The 24,475-nt window shown below is 42.1% G+C and overlaps 1 protein-coding gene across 4 annotated transcripts in view; it reads left to right on the forward strand.

The window, feature by feature from the left end:
• The first annotated feature begins 296 nt into the window (after window positions 1–296).
• Window positions 297–24,475, forward strand: part of arhgef1 (Rho guanine nucleotide exchange factor (GEF) 1) — a 48,388-nt gene continuing 24,209 nt past the window's right edge. For 3 of the 4 annotated variants that reach the window (XM_069655587.1, XM_069655591.1, XM_069655589.1), the window contains exons 1-5: window positions 303–378; window positions 14,193–14,256; window positions 19,603–19,689; window positions 19,773–19,886; window positions 22,735–22,833. In XM_069655587.1, coding sequence (XP_069511688.1) covers window positions 14,230–14,256; window positions 19,603–19,689; window positions 19,773–19,886; window positions 22,735–22,833 — 327 coding nt within the window. In that variant the 5' untranslated portion in view covers window positions 303–378; window positions 14,193–14,229. Of the gene's footprint in view, window positions 379–14,192; window positions 14,257–19,602; window positions 19,690–19,772; window positions 19,887–22,734; window positions 22,834–24,475 lie in introns of all 4 variants that reach the window. The other variant, XM_069655590.1, reaches the window with a different exon arrangement.

Below are 24,475 nucleotides of genomic sequence, written 5' to 3' on the forward strand. Positions count from 1 at the left end.
CGTAAATATCAAGCTTATTAAACATTAATGTTCAGGGCAGCAGAGGGTGAGGAGTGAATGGGGGGACGGGTTACTGTGTAACACAGTGCGGAAACAAACCGTTAAAACACTTTTAAACGTTTAAAACTGTCGCTCGAACCGTAACAAAGAAACAGTTAAAATGTTGCGTCACAACAAGTTCTAATGTTTTGTGTGATACAATGTAGCAGATAATTTTTTAACTCCAAATCTCAAGTTTTTTCTGCATCTAATAACCCTGTGCTTTTTTTTTTTCTATGTGTACTTCCGCGTACAATGTTTTTTTCCCACTGACACACGACAACTTTCGAACAGGAAACCTATCAGACGCTTCGACTGTCGTTTTCACTGTATTTACGGGTGAGTACATTATTTAAATGCTACAGTGAAGAATTATTTTAAGGGTTTGAACTTTTATGGCTCTGTCCCGTAAATTTAGAGTCGATATTGATATTTGTTTTACCGAGAGAAACGACTCACCCCCCCTTTACCCTCCCCTGATGTAGCGCGAGCTGCAGACGGTAGAGTCCACATACAGGAATGCTGTGCTCGGCTGTCTGCACAGCACTACATACCTCCTAACTGGATAAAAACGTCCTAATTATGACTTTATTTTAAGTTTTTGTTCATGAATATAGCTTTGGAACAAAAATGGCTCCTGATAAGAAAGTTAAAGTCCGTGTCAGACTCAGTTATACGTGTAAAACAACTTCAGGTAGCAGAGTTGGACCTCTTTTTTTTCTGGCAAAGTCATCCAGGATTTTATGGTTAGACTCGTTTAGTTCTGCAAATCACTTTTATCTTCTCAGAGGGAGTTATGCTGTGTCATTGGTAGTCAGTGGGGAGTTTATAGTTGGTGACCTTGTGAAATTTTATGTATTCTTCCAGAGTATCCTTCTAACATTCATCATAGGTGTTGTGTGGTTGGTTGTCATAAGGAAAATACAGCTTTTAAATATGAAAATTGTTCTTTTATTTTCTCTGTTGTTAGTCTTTTAAGTTGTTTTACTTTAGTTTTGCTCTCCATTTCAAACAATGGCTCTCAGCAACGTGATTAGAGATTAAAGTAATCAGTGCCAGATCAAGCTTTCTGTTTTCCTCTTATTTATCCATCAACTGTGTTTTTGTCCAACAAGAAAGGAGGCTACAAACATGCCGCACAGTTCTATGACATGTCACCCCTCCTCTTTTCCTTTACCCTTCACTCATCTGATCAGCCTATATAGAGTGGGGGGTTTCAGTGCAGACAGTGCTCGGTAATTAGTGTCTGCATATAATTGATTACCCATGATGATATTGCCTTGTGAAACAGAGGACATTGCCTGTGAAGAATAGACGAGAGTTTCCTGCGCTTACAGGAAACTGCAATTACTGTACATTTACTTGTGCAGCTTCATTATCGCACTGCAGTCATTAACTACAGGCAGGAGGCTGGAACAGCGTGGGTTGCCAGTTCGTCATGTTTTCATTAATCTCTCTTCTCCTCAAAGAGCACCAACGGTTTCATAACCAGGCTGCCAGTCCAGTTTGTCTAATTTATGCATGTATGTCTTTCCCTCCTCTGGGGGTTTTAGTCTGCAAGATGAGCTCTGTACAAGCAAACTCACATTTCCAGTGAATTTTAAGAATGATTGGGTTTCCTGGTTGTTAGGCGTTGCGCATATATGTGTTAAGGGCGTTGCAGGCACCCGTTTTCGGAGACTGTGACGTGTTCCCAGCCAGCCGCTGCACCCCAGAGGCCCCATGTGAAGCAGGCCCTGCCACTTCCTGTTACGCTCTGCTAGACTAGAGGAGCCCTGCACTTGTCATCTCTCCCTCTCTCCACGTTTTACAAGTGCAGGCTTGTCTGGAGCCCAAGGGCTACCTTCTCTTCCTTTTAAAGGAATGTTGGCTATTTAATCTGAGTTGCTATGCCGCTCTCTCGCGCCCCGTGTCTCCTGCTCTCACTATTGTTACAGGCCTACATAAAGTCGCACACATGTGCTGTCTTTTAGAGGGTAGGAAGATAAACTTTGATTGGGCGTTGTTGGTTGTTGTAAGCCTCTATGAGAGATAGCCAACAACTGGGATGACAGGTAACGGCACCCACTTCTGGAACAGCCAGGGGGTGTCCTAAGGGCCTGGAGCTGTGTTGCAGGCAAGCTAATAATTTACTGTAGTCAGGCCCGGACTTCAAAGGGAACACAGGTATTCTTCTCTGGCTGCAGTCAGATTGACGCACAGGCTGCAGATAATGAGAGACAGAGCGGACTGCAAGGCTCTTCTTCTCTCCGCGGGTTAGCAGTGAAATCTACTGATTCCTCCTGAATGAGTTCAGAGGGTGAGGTGGGGTGTGTGTGTGTCTGTGTGCCAGAGTGCATAGGAAGATGGTCATGCTACATTGCACCCTTGGCACAACCATGCCTAAAACCACAGATAATCTCTGCAGTTAGCAAGGTGACACAAGATTTCAATGGGTGTTCATGCAGATGTTTGCGCAGATCACTCATGTATATAGAGTATATGAAGCACGTTGTTTTATTTGAATACATTTGTAAAGTAAAGATATATAAATTTATCTTCTCTGATATCAATGGTCGTCTTAGACGTTTGTGGTTAATGTTGATTATCGGCAGGATTTCCGTTGGCTTCATTTTTGCATCATTGTGATGATGTGTTTTGATTGGTCCTGTGTTTACCAGATCAATAACTGCATCAACCACACATTGAGACACATTCCCATCAGACTGTTCTATACATACATGTTTCTTTAAATGTAGAAGAACTGCTTTATATATAGACAAAACAATGTTAGGCCTTTCCCACGAAGGAAAGCTCAGACGTAAATAATACACTTCATGATGGCTGAATTCTATTTAGCTGCCTTCAGGGTCCTTGTGTTTTTCATGCTGGAACCCTGTCATAATGTCATAACTTATTGGGACGCTTAACAGAGAGAGAGAATCTGAATAAAGCAGTCCTTGTTGATGTCATTTTTTACGGTGTGCTTCTACGACTGTAAGTGTGTAATGTGAACGAGCTGTAAAGGCTTAAGCTGTGTCCTCATTCGTTCACTAGCCACGCCTCAGAAAACACTCAGTAGTTTTCTTTGTAGGACACTTGTTGTCATTGTGGCATCTGTGTCATGTCTGAGTCACACAAATTGGCAGTTATACACTGTAGTTAAAAGGGACCTACTATAAAAAATACATAGCGGACAAATTACACTATAGAAATTATTTCTATTGCAATAAACAATTAAATATACCGTTATAGAAGTTTCTGATACCAGTAGTGACAATTCCTCCGATACTGCCTGATATGCAGTACCAGGTATCTGTGAACATGCCAGTCAATGCATCTCTTAGCCTCCCCAAAAAACAACGTGTTTACTCTTTAGCAAAACAGCAGCGTACATACAAATAATATACTTAATGGCTGCCTCTAGCAACTCCTGTTTTAGACGGCAAAGAAGAATCATGTGATGATAACAAGCAACAAAACAGTGCGATGCTACACTTGAGAGTGTAAGCAAACCTAGTTACTTTTTTCTTGGTTTGGGCCAATACTGAATTCTAATCAATCATAAGGAAATAATTGAATTGGAGCGCCTCCATATGGATGTTTTCTTAATGGTTTGAGGGTTGTGATTTTAGTATTGTACTTCCACTTAGTCGGGACACTTGTATCCAAAACTGAATGGTGATAATGAAAGTAGCAGAGGCCAAGACATCCTGACTTAACATGGGTCAAACTCCAAAAACATTTGATCCTACAAATTCCCATAATTCAGCTCAGTCATGTCTGTTATCAGAGTTTCTGCCTGGTAAATGCATCTTCAGAACGGCACATCCAAGTAGAAGCATCTGTCCGGTTATAATCTCCAAGCTGAGATAACCCAGATGACATCAACATGACATCACCAGGGTTTTTTTTCTCAGGCTTTAGAAAGTTAGATCCAGCGCAACAAAGGGCACTTTCTTTACAACTGTTCTCACAGGCAGAGCAGCACTCCCCCTAAGGAGTATATCGACCTGTATGAGCACAGTTGGTGGGATACTCCTTTATTAGGGCATTGCAGCTCTTCTTACCACACAGACTTGTTTCCTTTAACTTTAAGCCGATTAAATGAAGACAAACTTCATCATTATTATTGTCAGGCCTTACTCTCAGTCCATGCATTGTAAAGCTAAAACATTGATGCCACTGTTAACAAGTCACATGGTATCAGCTTTTTCACCTGACTGTGGTTTTAAGCTGCAGAAGCTCACAGGCAGCTCAGTGTGTTCACCTGCCGATCTGTCATCTCTCTGCCGTCAGTCAGGACAGCTTCACTCAAACTAGACAAGGCTTTCTGCTCGCCGTATGTGTGGTCAAAGTGTGTGCGCGTGTGAGTCATGTTTGTGCTGCAGGGACAAACCACCCCCCACAACTGAATGACCCCTTCAGTGCCCAAACGAATGCAGCCAATCTCAGCGTGAGTGTTTACCTGCTCTCCCACTCCATGATTTTGTACAGCGAGTGCCACCTTTGCTGCAGCGGTTTGTTCCTCACGCTCAAAAAAAAAAAAATGGTAGAAGATGGAAAGAGTTGCATCCGTCCTGTCCAAGTGTGAGTCAGAGAGACGGCTGGAAAGCTGATGTGATGGAGAGTGTGCGAGTGAGAGAGGGAGGAAGTGCAGAATGAGCTCTTTCATTTGAGGGTCAGGCTGGAAAAAAGCGAGACTGGACTCCGTAGATGATGTTTACTCTAGAAGAGTGAAAGATGGGGGGTATGGAGGGGTGAAAGGTCCTCCAGTCGGAGAAAGTTTCTGCAGACAGTGTGCTGTTTGTGTTTTAGCACTCTGGCCTTCACAAACAAGAAGGGATGTTGAATTTGTCAAACTGTTCTAAACGTCATAACCCTTCGAACACATGATAATGACCATTGTCATTTTGAAGATGCATTGTATCTTCAGATTATTGCACTGCCTCCATGTGCACAGCTTCAACAAGTAAACTTAGCACATTATTTTAATGTTAATGTGATGTTTGATAGAGATAGACTGAGATGGTTTTTTCACGGCCGATACCGATTATTAGTAGTCAAGGAGGCCGATAACCGATATTTGAAGCCGATATTCATTTGCAGTAAAAGTGAAAATATTGGCGTCAAAATGTTGAATAATACAAACTCCAACACTTAACTTTGTTTAAATGCCTTAAAGCATATGCATCAGAGCCAAAATAACCCAGTTTTAAATTGATCTCTTATCGGCCGTCGGATCAAAAAAAAAAAAAAAAAAAAGAAGGCTGATGCCGATATGCGTCAAAATGCCGAATATCGGCGCCGATAATCAGCCCGGCCGATAATCCCTAATGTTTGACATAGTTGCTGCCTTTATGGTCTTATTCATGATTTATTGCTACATTTTTTCCTGGTCTGATTGCTTTCCGTTTATAATCAGTTATTATCTTTATCATATTCAGAACAAAATTGCCTCACACTTTCTTATTTTACCCAATATATATATTATTGTTCTCTGTCTTATTTGAAAGTAAATGGACTATCCTTGGGTGTTAAACATTTTTTTCTGGACAAAACAAGAAATGTAAAAAATCTTAGAGGGCTTGGTTATTTTTTTCATGAACCAAAGGATGAATAGAGAAAAAAGACCCATTATCTGAAAATGAAAGTTGTTTTGAGTTGTAAAGTACTTATCAAAGAAACAAATTTCTTGGACTGACATGTAAGGTCAATTTATACAGGCTATAAAACATAAACATATTTAAGTTGTACAATCTGTACAGACCTTCGATTCAGTTACAATGTGCAGTGTGTCAAACACGTTTCTTTTGGCACAGGATCGAGACTTTCTAATGAATTCCCTTTCATTCAACTGATTGATTAATTGACTTATAATTGAGGGCAACAGTGCATTGTGCAACCAGGCTTGATACTGTGCCCCTTTAATCCCCACTCTGTTGTTTGGGAGTACAGCTACACATGTGAACAAAAGCCGTTTGTGGCTCCAGAAGCAGCTGCACAAAACTGAACCTATTACCTCAAGTGATGTCATTCGAGTCGGCGTCGGTTCGGACTGAAGTCGACAAATTTCGCCCACGGTGTGGTTAAAAAGAAGGAGCTGACTAAACTAGGGATGGAGACAAATATTCGAGCACTCGAGTTGACATCATTATTCGAGTAACGTTACACTACTACAACTCAGTTGGCTCACGTGCACCACTTCAGCCGTGACCAGGAAAAGTGATGTCTAGAAGCACTTGTACCTCATAGAAATACTAGTTTGATGCTTAAAGAACAAGGAGAAGCCAGTGGAGACAGACAAGTCAGACAGTCTCACATCACATCATTTGCTAGCCCTGTTAGCAGACACCGTTGTGATGACACCAGAGCGGAGAAGATTGACCTGCTAATAACGAACATGGTGACTGGAGATATGCTCCCGTTATGTGTTGTGGAAGGAGAAGGCTTCTGTGAGTTGATGGCGTTTGTTGAGCCGGAGTACAAGCCACCATCACGCCGCTACGAGAGTGGAAACGATGCATGAGGAAAGAGTTTAATGCTAATATTTTTATTATTATCATCATAAGTTGAACGTATTATTCACGGCTCATCATTGCGTGATTTTATTTCTTTTATTTGTCAAGGGAAACAGCTCGAGCTAATGACGAGGCTGTTAATTTAGAGTTACGTGTGAAGCAACAGAGAACAGAAGTCCATACAGTCCGCTAACGCTGTGACGTTTGACAACGGTATGTTGCAACAACGTTAATTGAAGGGCCTGTTATGGTTGTTCAATAAAAGCATTTGAAATGGCACTTGCTTTCCATTGTTGACAATTTATTTACATTAATGTAAAAGTGTTAGATTGTAATGTTTCCTTACAGGCGTACTATTTCCGGGCCGGGAGGTCCGTGTCCGACGTATGTTTTTTCAACGGTAAAAAAATCTATAACTTGCGAGTACTCGATTACTCTTTGTTTTATAATTAGCTGTATCTTGAGCTTATCATAATGTTATCAAACCAAAGTTGAAGTCATTATTTAATTGTAGATATTGATTTAAATTTGCCGACACATTGATCTGTGTTACAAGTACAGAGAACGGTCTGTGATAAAGATTGAACCTGCTTATTACACTGTTTTGATAGGCCTGTCCTTAGAGAGGTAAGAATGTTGTGTGTCTGGATCGCACGCTGCTGGCATGAAGAAAGCATCCCGAAGCAAGGTGTGCAAGTGCAGAGGCATTTCAAGTCTGAGAGACTTTGATTATGCGGATGTTAAATTCCAAAGATATTCCATAAGGGGAATTTTTGTTTCTTCTTGTTTGACATCATCGTAAAATGAGCAGCTAATGAACACTGGAAACACACACACACACACACACACACATACACACACACACACACAATAGACCAGTGTTTGAATGCGTGTGTTTTTTGTACTAAAATCAGAGTTTTCTGTTTTGCCTCTGCAATTATTGCTCCATCCATCCACACACACACACACACACACACACACACACACACACACACACACACACACACACACACACACACACACACATGGAAGCAGTTAGGCCAAGCTGGAGGTTCACTGTGAGCTGCCAATCCATGCCAGTCGATTGGCCCCGGCCTATCAAATGTTTCCATGAAGCAAATGACCTCTATATGGGGACAGGCAGAGAGGCGAGCGGGAGGGAGGGAGAGGATGGAGGGGGTTGGTTTGGGTGGGGGAGGCAGTTTGCTGGAGCAGGAAAGTGAAGTGTACTTTGGCTCCAAGGAGAGACGAGAGAAAATGAAGAGAAGGTGTGTTGAGCTGCGGTGAATATGCAGGAAGGAGCTTTAGGAGCAGCGTGTGATTTGTGGTACCTTGTCGAACATCCGCATCGAAATGCTCGAAAGTCTTGCGCTGAGATTTTGGGGGGGAGGGGGACGGGGATCGTTCAGCATCGTAAGAAAACCTCTGAGAGCGATGTCTGCTCAACTGAAATCATATGTAGAGAAGGTCAATGATTCTCCGCAGCGATTGTGTCCAAATAAAATCATCAAGAAAAGGTCATCGCAGTAAAACTCTCGGAGGAGACGTGGCAGATGTGGTGCAAAGAGTCCTTTTGAAATCGACCTTACGATTCCTTTGTACTTAAAAAAAGAACAACATGTAAGTTAGGATCCTGTCAGGCAATGAAAAGACCTGCCTGTGCTTTCCCTGCACTGCTGGACATAATCTTATTTTAGCCACTACGTAATGCTCGTTAAATTACATAATTGGCCCTTGTCTGCCGGCCATGAATGCACTGGCTGTCTTGGAGCGTTCGTACAAGGGAGCGCTGTATTTTAAAGGTGGAGGGCACGAAGGAGAGGAAAAAGAAACAGAAGATGTAGAAAGGTGAAACTGACAGAAAGAAGGGATGGTAGGCGAAAAAAAGGATGTGGTAGTCGAGAACAGCAGCTAGAAAATGTTTGAGAAGGCATATTCTCCACCGCAGAAAAGTCACTCCCTCCCTACACTCGCTGATGTCACTTCCCGTGCACACACACACACTCTGCTGTGCTATCTTCTCTATCTGTTGTTTGCTTACTGTCAGTACAGTGACAAGATTTCTGCCCCCCGTAATGTTCAGACTGCTGTTCTGTTGCCCTTTTACCTCGCCGAACATTTAATCACATTTTATCTGGATATAGCTTATCTCTGTGAATTGAAAAGAGCCTTATCTTTAATCAAGTCCCTGTCTGTAGAATAATTTAAGATGCTTGTGTTGTGTGTTGAGATAATCTGCTCTGAAGTCTAAAGGTTGTTGTGGACTTTCAATAAGTTTAGGCGTTTAGGTTAAAGTTGGAAAAGAATGGCCAGATTTAGAGCAGGTCTAAGTCAAGATGTCCTGACTTTGAAGCACTATAATGGACCAAACACTTTTCATAACGTATCAGATCCTCTGTGTTTGGTAAATAGTCAAAGTCCATAGCCCCAGTCTGTAACGCCGACCAATCTGTCATTACTCTGAAGACCTCATTTGGGTTGTTTTATCTGATTGAAGAAAAGCAGACTGTTTGCACAGGCCGAGTTGTGCTCCATGTTGTGTAAACTGAACTCAGTATGTACCATGAACGGATTTGTCCCGACCGATATATTGGTCAGCCGATATCATCAGCTGATATCAGCCTCTCACATAAATATCTATACAGCTATATGTTTTCTTATAGGCGTCAATATGGAAACTAGGGCTGCACGATATTGCAACAAACATCCATTGCATCTTTTTGTTCTGCGATATTTATTGCGTCTATATGTTTAAAATAAAACAAAACCCCTCCTACTTTTATCACTCTTCGTTCAGACTCTGACACCTGCATGAAAAAGTAGAGTAGGCTATAGTTTGAGCGACACGTTCTTTATAAAACAAATACTAATAGACTTGTGGGCTGCAGTTGTGTTATTACTACGGTATGTCATCAACCATTGCTAATGATCAAATATATGTTTAATCAGCGTGATCAGCCCCGTGACAGTCACTTTATGAAACAAAAAATCACGTCTCCTTGTTCCTGTCGTACCTGTCGGCACACACAACCTCAGGCGGTATGTGTGCTGCAGGTGTAACCGCTCAAAGTAAACAGCACATCCGCTCCGTGAACGGTCTGTTTATGTAGCCGCAGCGTTAACCAGCACTGGGACCAGGTGACGCTGTTAACGGGAATACTCTCACTTATAAGCCACGTCACGTAACGGAGCTGCTGACGTCACAGATAATGTCGGCCGGATGATCAAGGCTCCGCTACACGGGGTGGCTTACAAGTGAGTGTGTTCCCGTTAACAGCGGCACCTCTTTCCGGTGCTGGTTAATGCTGTGGTTATGCAAACGGACGTGCCACAAGCATTTACTTTTAGCCGCTACACCTGTAGCACACACACGGCGTGAGGTTGTGTGTGCTGACAGGAAGCAGGAGATGTGAGTTTTCTTGCTCGTTCACAGGCAGGTGAGAAACAGTCTCTGCTGCAAAGTGGTCAGTTCTCTGTGTGCTCTGATGAAGAACTGCACCAATGTGATATCAGACATTTCCTGTGGATCAGTAATTGAAAACGGGAAACAATAAAGCACCGAGGAACAATAAAGTAACAGCTTGACGTATTTCGCTTGATTTGCTTCAGTATCGCACGTCCTGCGATGTGAATGTTGCACATGTGCACATCGCAATTGCGGTTGTTAAACGATGTATGTCGTGCAGACTTAATGGAAAACCTTTTACTGAACACATAATGCCAAAAACAGTGCTTGGGTTGATTTTGAAATTTGGCTATCATGTTGTTTTTCCAGCAGAGTGCACATCAATTGTGTAGTTTACAATACTCTCACCACTGTCTTCAGCAAAACTCTATTAAAGTCGTAATAAAGATAAAGAAATCGGATGAAGGTGAACTTTCCCTCACTGTAAAAGGCATCAGTATCAGTGTCTAATATCGGTTGGGTTCGGTTTTAACTTTCAGGGAACATAAACATACAAACGAACAAACATTAATGCCAATCCCCCAGCCTCCCGACACCTGAAAAGCTAAACAATAGAGAAAAAGAATAATGAATACATTAAAAAATTAAGTTATATAATATGAATAAATAATAAAAATATCTAAATTAATATTTAGCAAATCTATAACTTAATTTTTAAATCACACATCATTGTCACCCCAAACATTTAATCTGTTTGACACTCAAAGAAGTGCAACTCTGTGCCAAGTTCTACCAGTTTACTTTGCATATTTATGAATGAGAGCTGTAAGCTGTTACGTTTGCACATTTCACAAGCGTTAACAGAATGCTATTGAATAATTTGCCTTAGGATTGTGATATATCTACACTTTAATATATTGAAAAACTCTGCTGACTAACTGCTGACTGTTCTAACTCGCTGTCAGCTCTGCCTGCTGCAGAAAATCCATTTGGTCGAGGTTGTAACCTCTTAGGTGTAAGTCTCTGCCCGAACACGGTTTCTGGATGCTTCTGTGCTTGTCAGACTTTCCAGACTTTCTCACACATGCATTTCCATTGCCTGTTTTTTCTCTCTTTCCACTGTTACTGCCTTGTTCTTCATTTCCTGCTGCCCTGTGTCCCCTCTTTTAATTTCTTCTCCTCGCTCCCTCTCCTCCTCCCCCTGGTCCCTCCTCACTAGGCCCCTTGCCTTTTCTTCCCTCTGTTTAGTCTATAGCGTTCATATAGGCTAGTGCTTACATCTACCCTGACTTTTACCAGTCATAGTAAGTCCTAAAGGTTTGTTAAGGCAATAGTAGCTGTTAAGTACAACACATAGAACCTAAAAATGTATTGAAAAGTAACTGTAAGTAAGATCCACTTTTCATGCTGTTGAGGATCCCTCTCTTGCTAGTTTTTATGATCCGTCTCAAGCCGATCAAGCGGCCCTGTTTTCTAATGCACTCTCTCTGTTCCCCATTTGTCCATCACTGCATTTCGTACATGCTGTGCGCTTCCTTATCTGGTTCCCATGTGAACTCAAGAGGTTTCTTTGATGCAGCTTTATTTTTTCAACATTTTCTCATTCTCTTGCCTTCTTTCTGTCTCGCTTTCTCTCCCCCCCCCTCTTTTCATCTGATAGGTCAAACAAGAAATGGCTCTGATAGCTTCCTGAGGAAATTACACCCACTTCCTGTCTGTGTGCCTCCCCATTTGCCACCTTCCACTCCCCCAGTTTTTTTTTTTTTCCCCTTCTTTTTCTTCCTCTGTGCTCAGGCGCCTGAGGGATCTGCTGCTGTAGGAGCAGTGGTGCTGGTAGGAATCCCCCCGTCACTGCTAATGAGGCTGGGGCCTGATGAGAGAGCCAGATAAACAGCAGTACAAACACAGCGAGCTATAGCCATTAGCTGCTCGCCTATTTTTGGACACTGCCCTCACACATATGGTGGACAGGACACGGGCTATTGTGACCTTTGTTCATACAATGGGTACTGTGGCCAGGTGCATCTAGTTATTGTGAATCAGTGGAGCTTATTTAAGCATCTTTAGTGCAGGAAGATGTACGTATGCTGTTTGTTGCTCATTATCATTTCTTTGCCTACACGTGTTTAGAAGTATACTTACGCTAGCGATAGCGTCAGTTTAGAACTGCAGAAGCCTTTCGGATGAGAGGTGAAACGTCTTTTAGGACTTCAACCAAGTCCAGTTGCCTTTTGGATTAAGCTTAGACTTACTATGCCCTGGACGACTGAGAACCTTAGCAGACATTTCCACCGTTATGCAGCCTGCAGCTATTTTACATTGAACCAAGCAACACTGAAGCAAAAAAGTACGCACGGTGTAAACAAAAAGTGCCAGCTTCAAACACACATGGTGCTGTTCCACCCTGCTAGCTCCACCATTTTCACTGACGCCATTTACACCTCTGTTACGCCTCTGTTACTACCTCCAATGTCGGCTCAGAGCCGGAACGACTTCGCCCCACCTCCGCCTCCGTGCCTTTTTATATAAAAGACGAGACATGACAGAGCGTAATAATCCCGCCTTGAAGTGTGAAAGGGGCTACAGTGTGCAGGTTTATCTCTTCAAGCAGTGTGATGTGGAAACATGAACGCTCAAGTGCACAAACACTAAGAATGGACATTTACATAACGTCGATTTATCATTGATTAAACTTTTGAAATTAAAAGTGTTTGTATTTTATTTAAATATTTGTAGACTTTTCAATGAGCTACAATCTTTCAAGCTATATTCAGCAATTCTTTAGACATTTAAAATTGTCTTCATCTTCCAACAACAACAATCATTATATGAAATGCCCTGACAAAAACAAAAAAGGAACCGTTCAGTTTCTGTGGTTGTCCCGGCCCATGATTGGCCCATCAGAAATGATTTTCTACCTAGCTAAAGCTAGCAACTTAGGCGCAAACAAATGGCACAGAAATCTTAACCAACTTGTTTTGATGACATCAGAGGCGATGACTATGATACTGCTCCCCTCTCCCCAACGCTCTCGTGGACTCTTCCTGCATCAGCAGTGAGGAGGCAGCGCATGTTCATGTGTTGGGGGATACGTTTGTTCAGTTGGATGCTTTTGAAGTTTCACTCCTGCTGGTTTGTTTGAAGTTGCCTACCGAAGCTGTGTCTTTGTTATTAAGCCATTTAATTGAGCAAACTTGGAAACAAGTTATTATTTGAAGGTATAAGTAGGATTTTCCTAGAAAATAAAATACAGACTTTTACAAATATATAATATAAAGCATCACTTATGGGCCTCTATACATGTGTGTTTGAGAGTGTGTGTGCAGACCCTTCCCTCTGCATCTATTCTGTTGTTTTTGCACGGGGAGTTTTCAGGAGGGTGCACTGTTGTGGTTCCCTGAGCCAATCACAGCGTATAGGTGAGTGTTGGAGTGGTTCAAATTAGCAGCTGGGCCCCCATTCAGACCGTCGAACATGGTGACAGAGCGATGCAGAGTTGGCCTTCTTTCTGTTGGACAGGTAGGTGCCTCAAACCGGTGGTTAGCATGTTAGCGCAAAGGTAACCGTGATGCTGTCGGTGTTAGCTCGGCGGGGTGGGCGTGCTCTCGCATGAGAGAGTGAGAGTGTGCTTCTGGTATTGAAGAGCCGAGGAGGAGGGGCCCAGTTTGAATGTGATGTTGACAAAATGCAGGGAACAATCCTACTTATTAAACCTTTTAAAGCAGAACACTTTTATATATCTTAAAGATGTCAGGAAGGAATCTTTAAGTTGGACTTTATAATAGAGGTTCTTGCGTTTTTGCTTTTTCCAGCATGACTGTCCTGTGTTCAACTCTGAGCTGCACTCTTTGCACTTACCCTCCGCTAAGTCCGTTGGTGAGTGCAGCTCAGATCATGTGATCATGTAAGAACCTTAAAATCTAACATTGTTTGTCAAAGCTTATTACTCCAGGAGCTGAAACTTCTCATGGCACGTTTTGATTTTGATCTTTACTCTTTAACGACGTGTTTGTTTTAGAGGTTAATAACAATGCTTTGAAGTGACACCATCACCTGCGGGTTCAAAGGTCTGTGTTTTGGAGATTTTTTTTTACTGATTGATGATGATTAAAATGCAGGTGTTCAATACACTAAATAACCTTTTGTTCTCTTGGTTCAGAAAAACTAAATATATCAGCACACCTGCACTCTTAACATTTTGTGGTGTCACATGTGAGCTGTGAACTTATCACCCTCCCCTCTGACAGTCACCGGTTGACAGGTGCGGGACCCTCCAGTGGCGGCATGGACGCTGAAGATGCCCACTTCGGGGTGAGGTCACAGCTTGACTCCTCCTCTCTTCTCGGCCTGAGGGGTTTCACAATGGACGTGGGGTTTGCATAAGAGCTGATGTAACAGTGACTCAGTTATTATTAGGCCGCAGGGTAACCTCTTAATGACCTGGTGGAAATGTGAAATGCTGAACTGTGCTGCTACTTCTCCTAAATGTTCAAGAGGTCTGACGAAACAGGTGCTGATTTCTTCTTTTGTTTATGCGCAGTATTAAATCTCCCGACCCTGAGATGGAGAGGAATGCTGCTGTAAAGGACCAGTTGTCATATTACACACACACACACACACTCGCCACAATCACATAGGAATGGCCCCCTCCCACATACGTGCTCAGTCTTAACACACACACACAAAGGCACGTACGCTTGATGGCTATCATTGGATTGATGCCACCTGACACTTAGTTAGTACAGGAATGTGATGGGAGGGAGGAGGGAGAGGGGAGGGAAGGTCGGGGGGCAGCTGCCGACTCTCAGGAGCACCGGAGCTGATCTCTGCACTTCTGGGATGGGAGTCATTCTCCTGGTCATTTTCTTTCTCCCTCAGCCACGTCCGCATGAGCCAGGAATGACCCTCACAGTTTGGAGCTTATGCCAGCTATCATGCGCTAATGGAGGTGAAAGGAGGAGGGTCTGGTTACTGTTATAACCCACAGACTGTCTCCATCTGTTGTCTGAACCATGCCATATGCTGGAATGTACCACTCGGCTCCTCCTGCCCCTCCGCGAGCTCTTTAAATGCAGAGCAGAGTTGACCTTCCCCACTTCCCCCTCGAGTAGCCGCAATTAGCTTCCTCCCTGACTGCTCCAATTCGTCTCTCAGTGTACGAACATGGATTACTGTGACTCACATATCAACCGAGACATAACAATAACAAGGAATTGGCTTCAGCATCTCCTGTAATGAGGAGGCTGAAATGCTGCGATGACTAGTGCAGCATAGTAGCAGCAATTTATTGAGTCAGCTTTCCTAAAGGCAGCTTCTGCTTTCAAACTTCAGTTCTTCCTTATTTAAGTTCAACAATTAACTGAGACGGGGACAGAAATGGTTCACTGTCAGGGCGCTCGACTTAAAAGCTGCTTGATCGTGATTATTTATCGAAAAACCATTTGATCGACAGCTATTTTTTTAAGTCATTGAAAAATCATTTCGTCATTTGTCGAGCAAAACTGCCAAACGGTTGATGACAAACAAAACAAGACATTAAAGACATCCGCTTGAGCTCAAATCTTTAGAAGAAGAAGAAGTAGAGATACTTTATTAGTCCCCAAGGCAAAATTACATTTTTTCACTCTCTTCACAAACGTGCTACACACACAAATACCCAAAATACACACATGCATAAACAGGAAGCAATGGACATTTATTAACAGAGAGATGTCAGTGTGAGGAGGCTGCACATCGACATGCGCCCCGAGCAGTTGGGGATTCGTTGCCTTGCTTAAGGACACCTCGACAGTGCCCAGGAAAGGAACTTGCACCTCTCCAGGTACCAGCCCCAATTCCGTGCTTGGTCCGTAGCGGGACTCGAACCGGCAACCCTCCGGTTCCCAAGCCAAGTCCCCACAGGCTGAGCTACCGTCTACTGTGAATGGCATTTTAAGGCTTTAAGCTTAACACTAAATTGATGAGTTGAGAAATTAATCACCACATTGATAGATAATGATAATAATAATTAACCCAATGAATGATGTGGGTTTGTTTTTTATGCTTTTCTTAAGCATAAAAAGATGAGATTCTTTAGTTTTATTTTCTGGACCAAACATCACTCCGTCCATCCATTATCTATACTGCTTATTAGGGCTGGGCGATATGGCCAAAGTCCTACTGAGTTTCTGTTTTGCTTGGGCTGAGCCTGAGTCCTTATCTGGACTGGATGGTAAGCATTAGAACGTAAAGCGTTGCCAAAATGACGTAAAAATTGGCGTAATGCAGTTCAGTCGCTGGTTTTGTGACATCACAATAGAGACGGTATAGAAAAACATATACAATAGACATTTCAAGACTATATATTGTCATATTGCCCAGACCTACTGTTCATCCTGTTTAGGGTCACAGGGGCTGGAGCCTATTCCAGCTGTCATTAGGCCAGTGGCAAGGCACACCTTGGACTGATCGCCAGTCAATCACAGGGCTGACACATAGAGACAGACAACCCAACAGATTATTTAATACTTAAAAATATATGTATTTTAGTGGCAGCCCTAATGTGAATCACATGCTTTTGCAACCTTTAAGACAGCACTGTCCACAAACTGAAGAATTTATGTGACTGATAAATCTGTCTTTGTGAAGGGAAACCAATCAATCAAAATGTGGATCAAAGAGACAAACTTTGGTTACACCTGAGCTGAAACAGTGCAGCATTTTATATTTCCACCAAGATATGACTACATCTGCTTATGCAGCTTTAGTCAGTTGTTGTTGTTGCCATGGTGACATAACTTTATGTTTGTCTGGGTTAGGTCGTGTTGGTGGTTTAGTATTGGTAAGGCTGTCGGTGGCTGTGTATGTGTGTGTTTGTGTGTGTTTGTGTGTGTCCATGCAGATGTGAGTCTCTCTGTTTTGCTAACCCCTCCTACTCATGTTGCTCCGACAGCGGCCTTTCTCAGCCCACAGCCGGCTGGACCATGAATGAACACATTCTCTCTCTCTCTCTGTCTGTCTGTGTATCTCTGTTACTGTCTCTCTCTCTCTCTCTCTCTTTGTCCCTCCGACGAACAGCTCTGCTTCTCTCTGTGTCTCTTTACAAGAACTCACCTTGACCCCAAAGCATTCGTCGGCTGTGCTGCCCGCCCCTGTACACACACGGTGTTCAGGCGGTCGTGCACACAGATACATTTCCTTATGAACTAACCACTAAGCGATCTTTTCAGTTCCTACTAAATAACACTTAGCAGCCTGCAGAACCACATATTCACTCGTATAATTAGACACCTTCTGCTAATCTGAAAACAGTTCTCAATTCTGCATGGGTGTTATACAGACACACATATGTTCAATGTAATTTCATTTCATAGTGTGATATTGGTGTATAATAAAATATAGTGCTTTGAGGTTATGATGCATTGATGCAACATTCCTGTGTATCATTTTTTATTATTAAAGCTGAGAGATTTTCTCACATTTGTCTCTTAAAAACAGAAATATTACAGGTTTAGCTATCACAGTTTAAATTGAATAGTGACACGTCTGACTGACTAATGTCTTATTTTTCCAGAGTATATAAATTGCTAATATACTAAGGAGTTTATTTTTGTAGCACGTTACAAAACACCCTGGGCCTCAGCGGCCTCTAAAATCAGACATATCAAAACCAGGGCTCTGGTTTAGCTCAGCGGTTATATCGCACGTCCCATGTGCTGCAGTCCTAGATGTGGCAATCCCAGGCTCGAGCACCACACTCGGCCCTCTGCTGCGTGTAACCACTCTCTCTTCACCTGTTTCTGACACCTTTCACTGCCCTCGCTCTCTAAAAGAAAGGCAAAAACAAAAAGATATATCAGTAAATAGTATTTTTTACTAGTATTTGTGATGTATTTTCATATAAATTGAGTTTTTATTACTTCCTGAAATTTGATGCAATGAGAGCTGGTTGGATCTTTAGTTTTGAAGAGTTTTTTAACTCAATAAGGTAGCTTAAGATGTCCAGGTGTTGGAGAGGGTTCAGTCCAGTCAGCACACACACTTACTGATTTGGTTATAGCTTTTGATTGGGAAGTAAAATATAGATCTGTAACAGTAACACTGTTAAACCAAAGTGTATGAACATCCAAGAGCAATACAATGCAAAATAAACCTGATAAAGAAGACAGGCTTTAAACTCTGTGGTTAAGTATGACAGAATAACACTGATAAAGACCTGAACAGACTTAAACCACGGATCATTTTATAGTTAGACATAAAAGAGGAAACAGACTCTGCTATGTGCCTCTTTTACTGGGGCAGATTCTGTGCCGTCTGCTCGAGGATCCTCAATTACATGAAGTTTCGTTTCATCATTTCACCCAATCCTCTGCTGAGAGATGACCGTCAGGAACGCCATCTTTCAACAGGGATTTGAAGCTTGGGTACATAAAGTTATGGAACGGTTTTCATAACTCTAAATTTGACAAATAACTCGTGTAAATATCAATAAAATCCTCACCAACAGTTTCTGAGGCTTTTTTTCCCCTTCAGGGATAATTTGACACTTTTTTTCCTATGACTCACACTCACACCTCTCTGCCCTCTGTGCTTACACTTTGCCCTTTATACTCACCTAGCAGTGGACAATGGTTGATGTTATAGCTTGTTTGTGTGTCTTTGTGTGTGTGTGTGTGTGTGTGTGTGTGTGTTTGGGTGTTGCCTGCCTGGTAGCGGCGCTGGGTCTGCAGCATTCAGAGGTCTGAATACATGAGCTATGTGTTATTTGGGTGTGTATGCGTGCAGGGGAAGTGGTGTGGGGGTAAATTGGTCAACCCGTTCCGATTGTATTGGGGTTTTTTTCACCATTCATGCATTTCAAAGGCAAGGACTTGCATAAAGCTTTAATCTCTGATTAGTTACAGTTTTAGACCTTGAGGGTTTATGTTAAAGACACAAGAGGAGCGTACGCCTCTGAGTGACTGACGTTTGTTAGACTCATGCTGGGGTCAGAGTTAAAACCTGGCCAAACTTTAGAGAAAGCTCGAATAGAAAGAGGCTGTTAAGCAATGCATGCTAAACACTGAATTATTCCCCCCTGATTTCAACACCTAAACTAAATGTTTTAACACGGCCTGGGGGGGAAGAGAACTTCAGCATTTCACAGAAAACCTCCCCAACTCAATAAAAGAATCTGAATTATTTAGTTAAATCCTTTTTAATTGCTTCAATATCAGGTCATTATCATTCATCATTAGTGTCCCAGTCCCGTAAAATCACAGACTTTTAAGAAGAGAAGAAGTTTCAGTTTCAGTCTTAATATTGCATGCTTTGTCAGTGGCTTTGCCTGTGACTGATGCTTTATATTCCTTTGCCTTGAATGGCTCACATGAATGGGATCCTACTTACCTAAAGAACTATACGCATAGTGATGCATCAGGTCTGTCTCCCTCTCTCTGTCTCTCTCTCTCCTGAGGAGGTGGGATTAAACGCTGGGACGTTTCCCGTCATTCTGCTTGATGTTTTTTCACTTGGAAAGTTCACTGTGTCCAATCTTTAATCTGGCTTTATGTCTGGCTCTGCTCAGCGGGGGCTCAGGATGTCAAAGAGGTAGCCTACCGGTTCAAAGTATAGCTTATATGTTTGCTAATTGTCTTGTTTTCTTCCTTCCTGTCTCTCCCTCTCTCTCTCTCTCCGTAGCACGGCGTGTTTGGGGCTCAGTGCTCTAACCCAGCCATGAGCATCATCGGGGCTGAGGATGAGGATTTCGAGAACGATCTGACGGATGTGAGTGAACAAAAGATAGAAAGTTATCATCAGCAGTGTCAGCTTTATTTTTGATCACCTTGTTTGTGTGTTGTCTCTCTCAGGTGGCAGATGACCAGTGCACAACCTTCAACAATGTAGAAAATCTGAAGGACAGGCCGACCCACCTGCTGGTCTTCATGCAACATGTCATCCTACAGTTTGACCCTGCCCCCCTGGTGAGAACACAGACTTCTGTAATGCAACGCCCGATCTACAAAGGCTCTGTTTCAGCCATGTTTTTAGGTCATCTATCTCATTCAAGTCTGGATGGATACATTTCAATCAATACAGCTGTCTGCAAGGGCCGTGTTCCAGCTGCACTGAACACACAAGTGTGAGCATCTGTGCACACATGGAGTTGCAGCGTGTGTGTGCAACAGAGAGTGTGTGTTTGTTTGTATGGTACTGCTGACCTAACTGTTGTTTAGGTACATTTAAGCAACTGAAAGGAAATCAATGACTATTTTAATAGATGTTAAAATCATAAAACAGACATTAGAATCTGGAAAGTTGTCATCGCTTTTGACTCTGAATATACACATTTTTAAGTCTTTAAAAAAATGTGCATCAGTTTATCAGTTGATAACAAAAAGAATCGTCATTTGCAGAAATAAAAAGCATGAATTTGTACTAGGGATGCACGATATTAGATTTTTTGCCGATATCCGATATGCCGATATTTTACAACTATTACCGATACCGTTACCGATATTTTTTTCCCGCACACCTAATTGCAGAGATTATTAACTCTCTTCTGCATTTGAATTAGCGTTCAGTATAATGGTGATACTCTTATCATATTTGTTACAACGGTCGGGGTGACGGGTCTTGAGATGGTTAATCAGGTTTGTAGTGTTGAAAGACTTTGCCTTGGCTCCTCCTCACATCACCGAAGCTGAGCAGTCATTGCAAATAGCAGTTTTTATCTATTTCAGACACTTTTAAAAACTTCTCACCACGGACATTTTGGCTTCTAACTCTCTCATGCTGCAGGTAGACACACGTGACGTCATCACGCTGCGCCGCGCAGGTCTTCTTCGCACCGGGGACATTGCGCCGATGTCGGGCACTTAATCAAGTCTGCAGCAGCCCATTATTTTATCGGTTAATTATATCGGCATGTTCATTTTTAAACCAATATCGGCCGATACCGATAACGTGCTGATAATATCGTGCATCCCTAATTTGTACAGGAAGATGTCTGATACATTAAATAACAGCAGGATACAGTGCTGAGCTATCATGTGGTTATTTTGAATATTGAAACAGGTCCCAGATCCACATGGTGTTTTTCTTTTTTATAGATGTGCTCTATTTGCCTTTATGCAATAACATAAGATATAATCTTCCTGAAGGCAATTATAGTGCCAAAATTATATCTCCAAAAATACAGTACAAATTAGAGTAATACAAAAAAACAACACAAATAGAAGTGGGAATATAAAGTGTATGGGTTAATGCAAAAGAGACAGTGCCTAATAGAAAAACAATATTACAATAGTTATCTACAAAAGCAGGAAGTAATGATGTAGTAAAGATTCAAACAAGAAGTAAGAGTCTACTAAAGTAAAAGGATTACAGATAGCCTCGGACACCACACACACACACACACACACACACACACACACACACACAGCCAATACAGTCACAGATCACTCACCTTCAGGACTAAGAGAGCCATATAGAGCGTTGTGCCCACATCCATCAGACTCATGAACAGTTGAATTATTTACTTTTAACTCCTAAGCTTAAATATCTTTTAACATTATTTACTGCATGTTCGTGAAGTCTTATTTATTATGTTTGAAAGCTTCATTTATCACTGCTGATTGCTCTGTGAATATTGTATATGTTTGTATGCATGTGATATGTGTGTGGTTTGTTGTTGGGTACGTGAACTGTATATACGCACTTACACAAATGAAGTTTCTAACAGATAAATAAAGTTATTTGAACTGAATTGAAGAGAGAGGAGGAGAGACAGAGAGAGAGATAGGAGAAGTATCTGGTAGGACTGAACCAGAGATTTTGCGCTTGTATGGTGTTCATCTTAACCACAAGGCCAGCGGGATGTGTCCTACATGTTGAAGTTTACTACAGGACAAAAATACAGATTTAAAATTGAGCCACGCAAACAGCCAACCAAGTTTAGACATTAAGATAATAATTGCATCCTCAAAAGAAATGATCAGGCTGAGAGTTTACTATACCTGTGAATAGAGAGTGTTTGAATAGATGCAAAGCAGAAGCCGCTCCAAACATAAAGAGCGGCACCTGTTGCACCTAAAAGGTATTACTGAATCATTAGAGCCAAACATAAAAACATCACAATGCATTGTGCAGCTGTTACCTGCAGGAGTTTTACTGAAGTGTGGAATGAACTTGCTTTGAGATGTTTTGCCCTAATGTGTGTGTGCGTGACTACATGTGTGTCACTGCTAACAAAAAGCCTGCCTGTGCTTTCCCCTTTGTTCTGCATGCAGACACTGTGACCCACCCAGGTACTGTTACACCTCCCACAGTCAGGACACCCTCCCTTCTTCACCCTCTCCTTTGTTACCTCTTTACCTCATGGAGGTCCGTGTAGAGAAGAGAGTTAATAGAAAAGTACAGTAAATCTGCTGTTGAATTATTGCTCTAATATAGTTGTTTGTGTCCTCTAGAAGAAAGGTTTTATGGTGTTTAATGAGTTGTTAAGATTCAGGTGTATGCATGGTTATGGGCGAAATAACAGATTATTTAACGATATGTTGTCATTTTGATTAAAACACCCAATTAGTCTTTACGGAGCTGAGCACTTTTTATGTAAGCATTTGAAGTACATCAGGTGATCTAAGGTAAAATTAAGTTTTTATATATGATGGTATTCCAGTATATGATAGGAGTGTTTGACTTTTATTAGTGATATCAAATACTCGGTTAACTGTGCACCAAGAACGGCACAGAAACCTCAGAGTGCTCATTAACTGTTTGCATACAGCATTTAGCACTTAACTGATCCTCTGTCCATCTCTCCTCTCTCAGCTGTGTTACCTCCACGCTGACCTCTTCAAGAGCCTCAGTGCCAAAGAGACCAAGAAGCAGTTTGTGGAGTTCTACAACACGTTTCTGGACAAGGGGGCTGTAAGTAACCATCACACTGCACTTACGTAGAAGTTACGTGGAAGTTAAGTTCAATGTAAAGACACAATAAATTAGAATCAAATACTTTAATCATTGGGCGCCGGTTTGGCTCAGCAGTTGTATCGGTGACCACGTGCAGAGGCTGCGGCCCTCGATGTGGCGGCCCTGGGTTCGGCTCCCACCCTCGGCCCTTTGCCGCATGTCGTCCACACTCTCACTTCCCCTGGTTCCAGCGCTGTCCACTGTCCCCTCTGTCAATGAAGGCATTAAAGGCCAAAAATAATCTTCAATTTAAAGATACTTTGATTATTAAAGTGATTAATACAGTGTGTGATGTGTGCAACAGAAGCACGATATCTCGTCTGCAGAAGCGAGCATAGAGAGATCGACGGCACGCTGATAACATGCAGACACATGCAGCATTTTATCCGGATGCCACTTACTTATTTGCCTTTATGCGTGCACTCTTCAGAGCATGTGATTTGCAGTTATCACTTTTTCCTTAAGGAAGCACTTTTCTGTCTGATGACCTCAGGAGATGCATTTCCATTTTCTCAAAGTGTGTCTGGACTCTTTCACTTTTTGTTATTTGTTTCTAAAGTCCGTCATTGGTTTGGACTCAGTACCGTATCGTGATGACTTTAGCAGTTGCTGCAGATGCTTTATGACTTGAATTATCAAATTTGCAAGCTTTGTGGTTAGACAACCTTCCAACAGTCCTATAATGATAGACTTCAGGCTCTCTCTTTGTATTCTGTAACTCTGCGAGTTATGGGTTATTTAGTAATTCTTGTTCTCTTTGTCTTTGGTTGTGTGTTTTATAAAATATTCAGTTATGAAAAACAAAAGTCCCTGTGCAACAATGATACTCTATTATTTCAATAGGAATCGATATCGTGCTCGGCTGTAGTCAATAAGTTGGACTCTGGAGAGAGGAACACACTGTGTACACACGGTTTATTTGCGAGTGCACTGCGTCGTGTCGGCTCTGTTTGCTCTGTCTATTCTCTGTGTCCCTGCAGCACTCTTCACTTCCTGTCTGTCTTCTTGTGTCATCTCTTCCCTGCACACCTGGTCTCTGTCACTTCTCTGTTAGATTTCCTCCTCGAAGCTGCTGCACTGCACATGTGTGTAACTCGCTCCCATTCTGTGTCTCTGTCCTTCCTTTGTGTCTTAACCCCACAGCTTCCTGTCGTGGGAAAGCCCTTTGGGAGGAATCGTCCTCTCTTGGCTTCTCTTTTTTTTTTAAAGATATCTTTTAAGTAAACCCATTGACTCTTAGTCGGCCTGTGTTGGTCCTTGACCCGCTCAGAGCTATGCATGTCCCCATTTGGATTATGTATTTTCTCTTGGTTGTTTTTATTTGTAGTGTTAAAATGACCCCTTGTGGTTATATGTTGCTACTACACACTTTATTTGGATTCTTATCAGTTGATACTACAATGTTTGTCCTTGGCTCAACACATTCAATAACAGTTATCGACATACAGTCATTTGCCAGATTACTAGATGCAGCAAGCTACAACTAATGCACCTGCGGAGAGGTGTCATTTTAGAGGATGTAGTTTGTTGCACTGTTTTGCATTATAAAAAAAGGTGCCTTTTAGCCTATCCTCATTAACCTAATTGTGGTGGACAAAAT

The sequence above is a fragment of the Semicossyphus pulcher genome, unplaced genomic scaffold (genome assembly GCF_022749685.1).
Source record: "Semicossyphus pulcher isolate SPU_LCO1_2020_fin unplaced genomic scaffold, fSemPul1.0.p SCAF_9, whole genome shotgun sequence".
Lineage (NCBI taxonomy): Eukaryota > Metazoa > Chordata > Actinopteri > Labriformes > Labridae > Semicossyphus > Semicossyphus pulcher.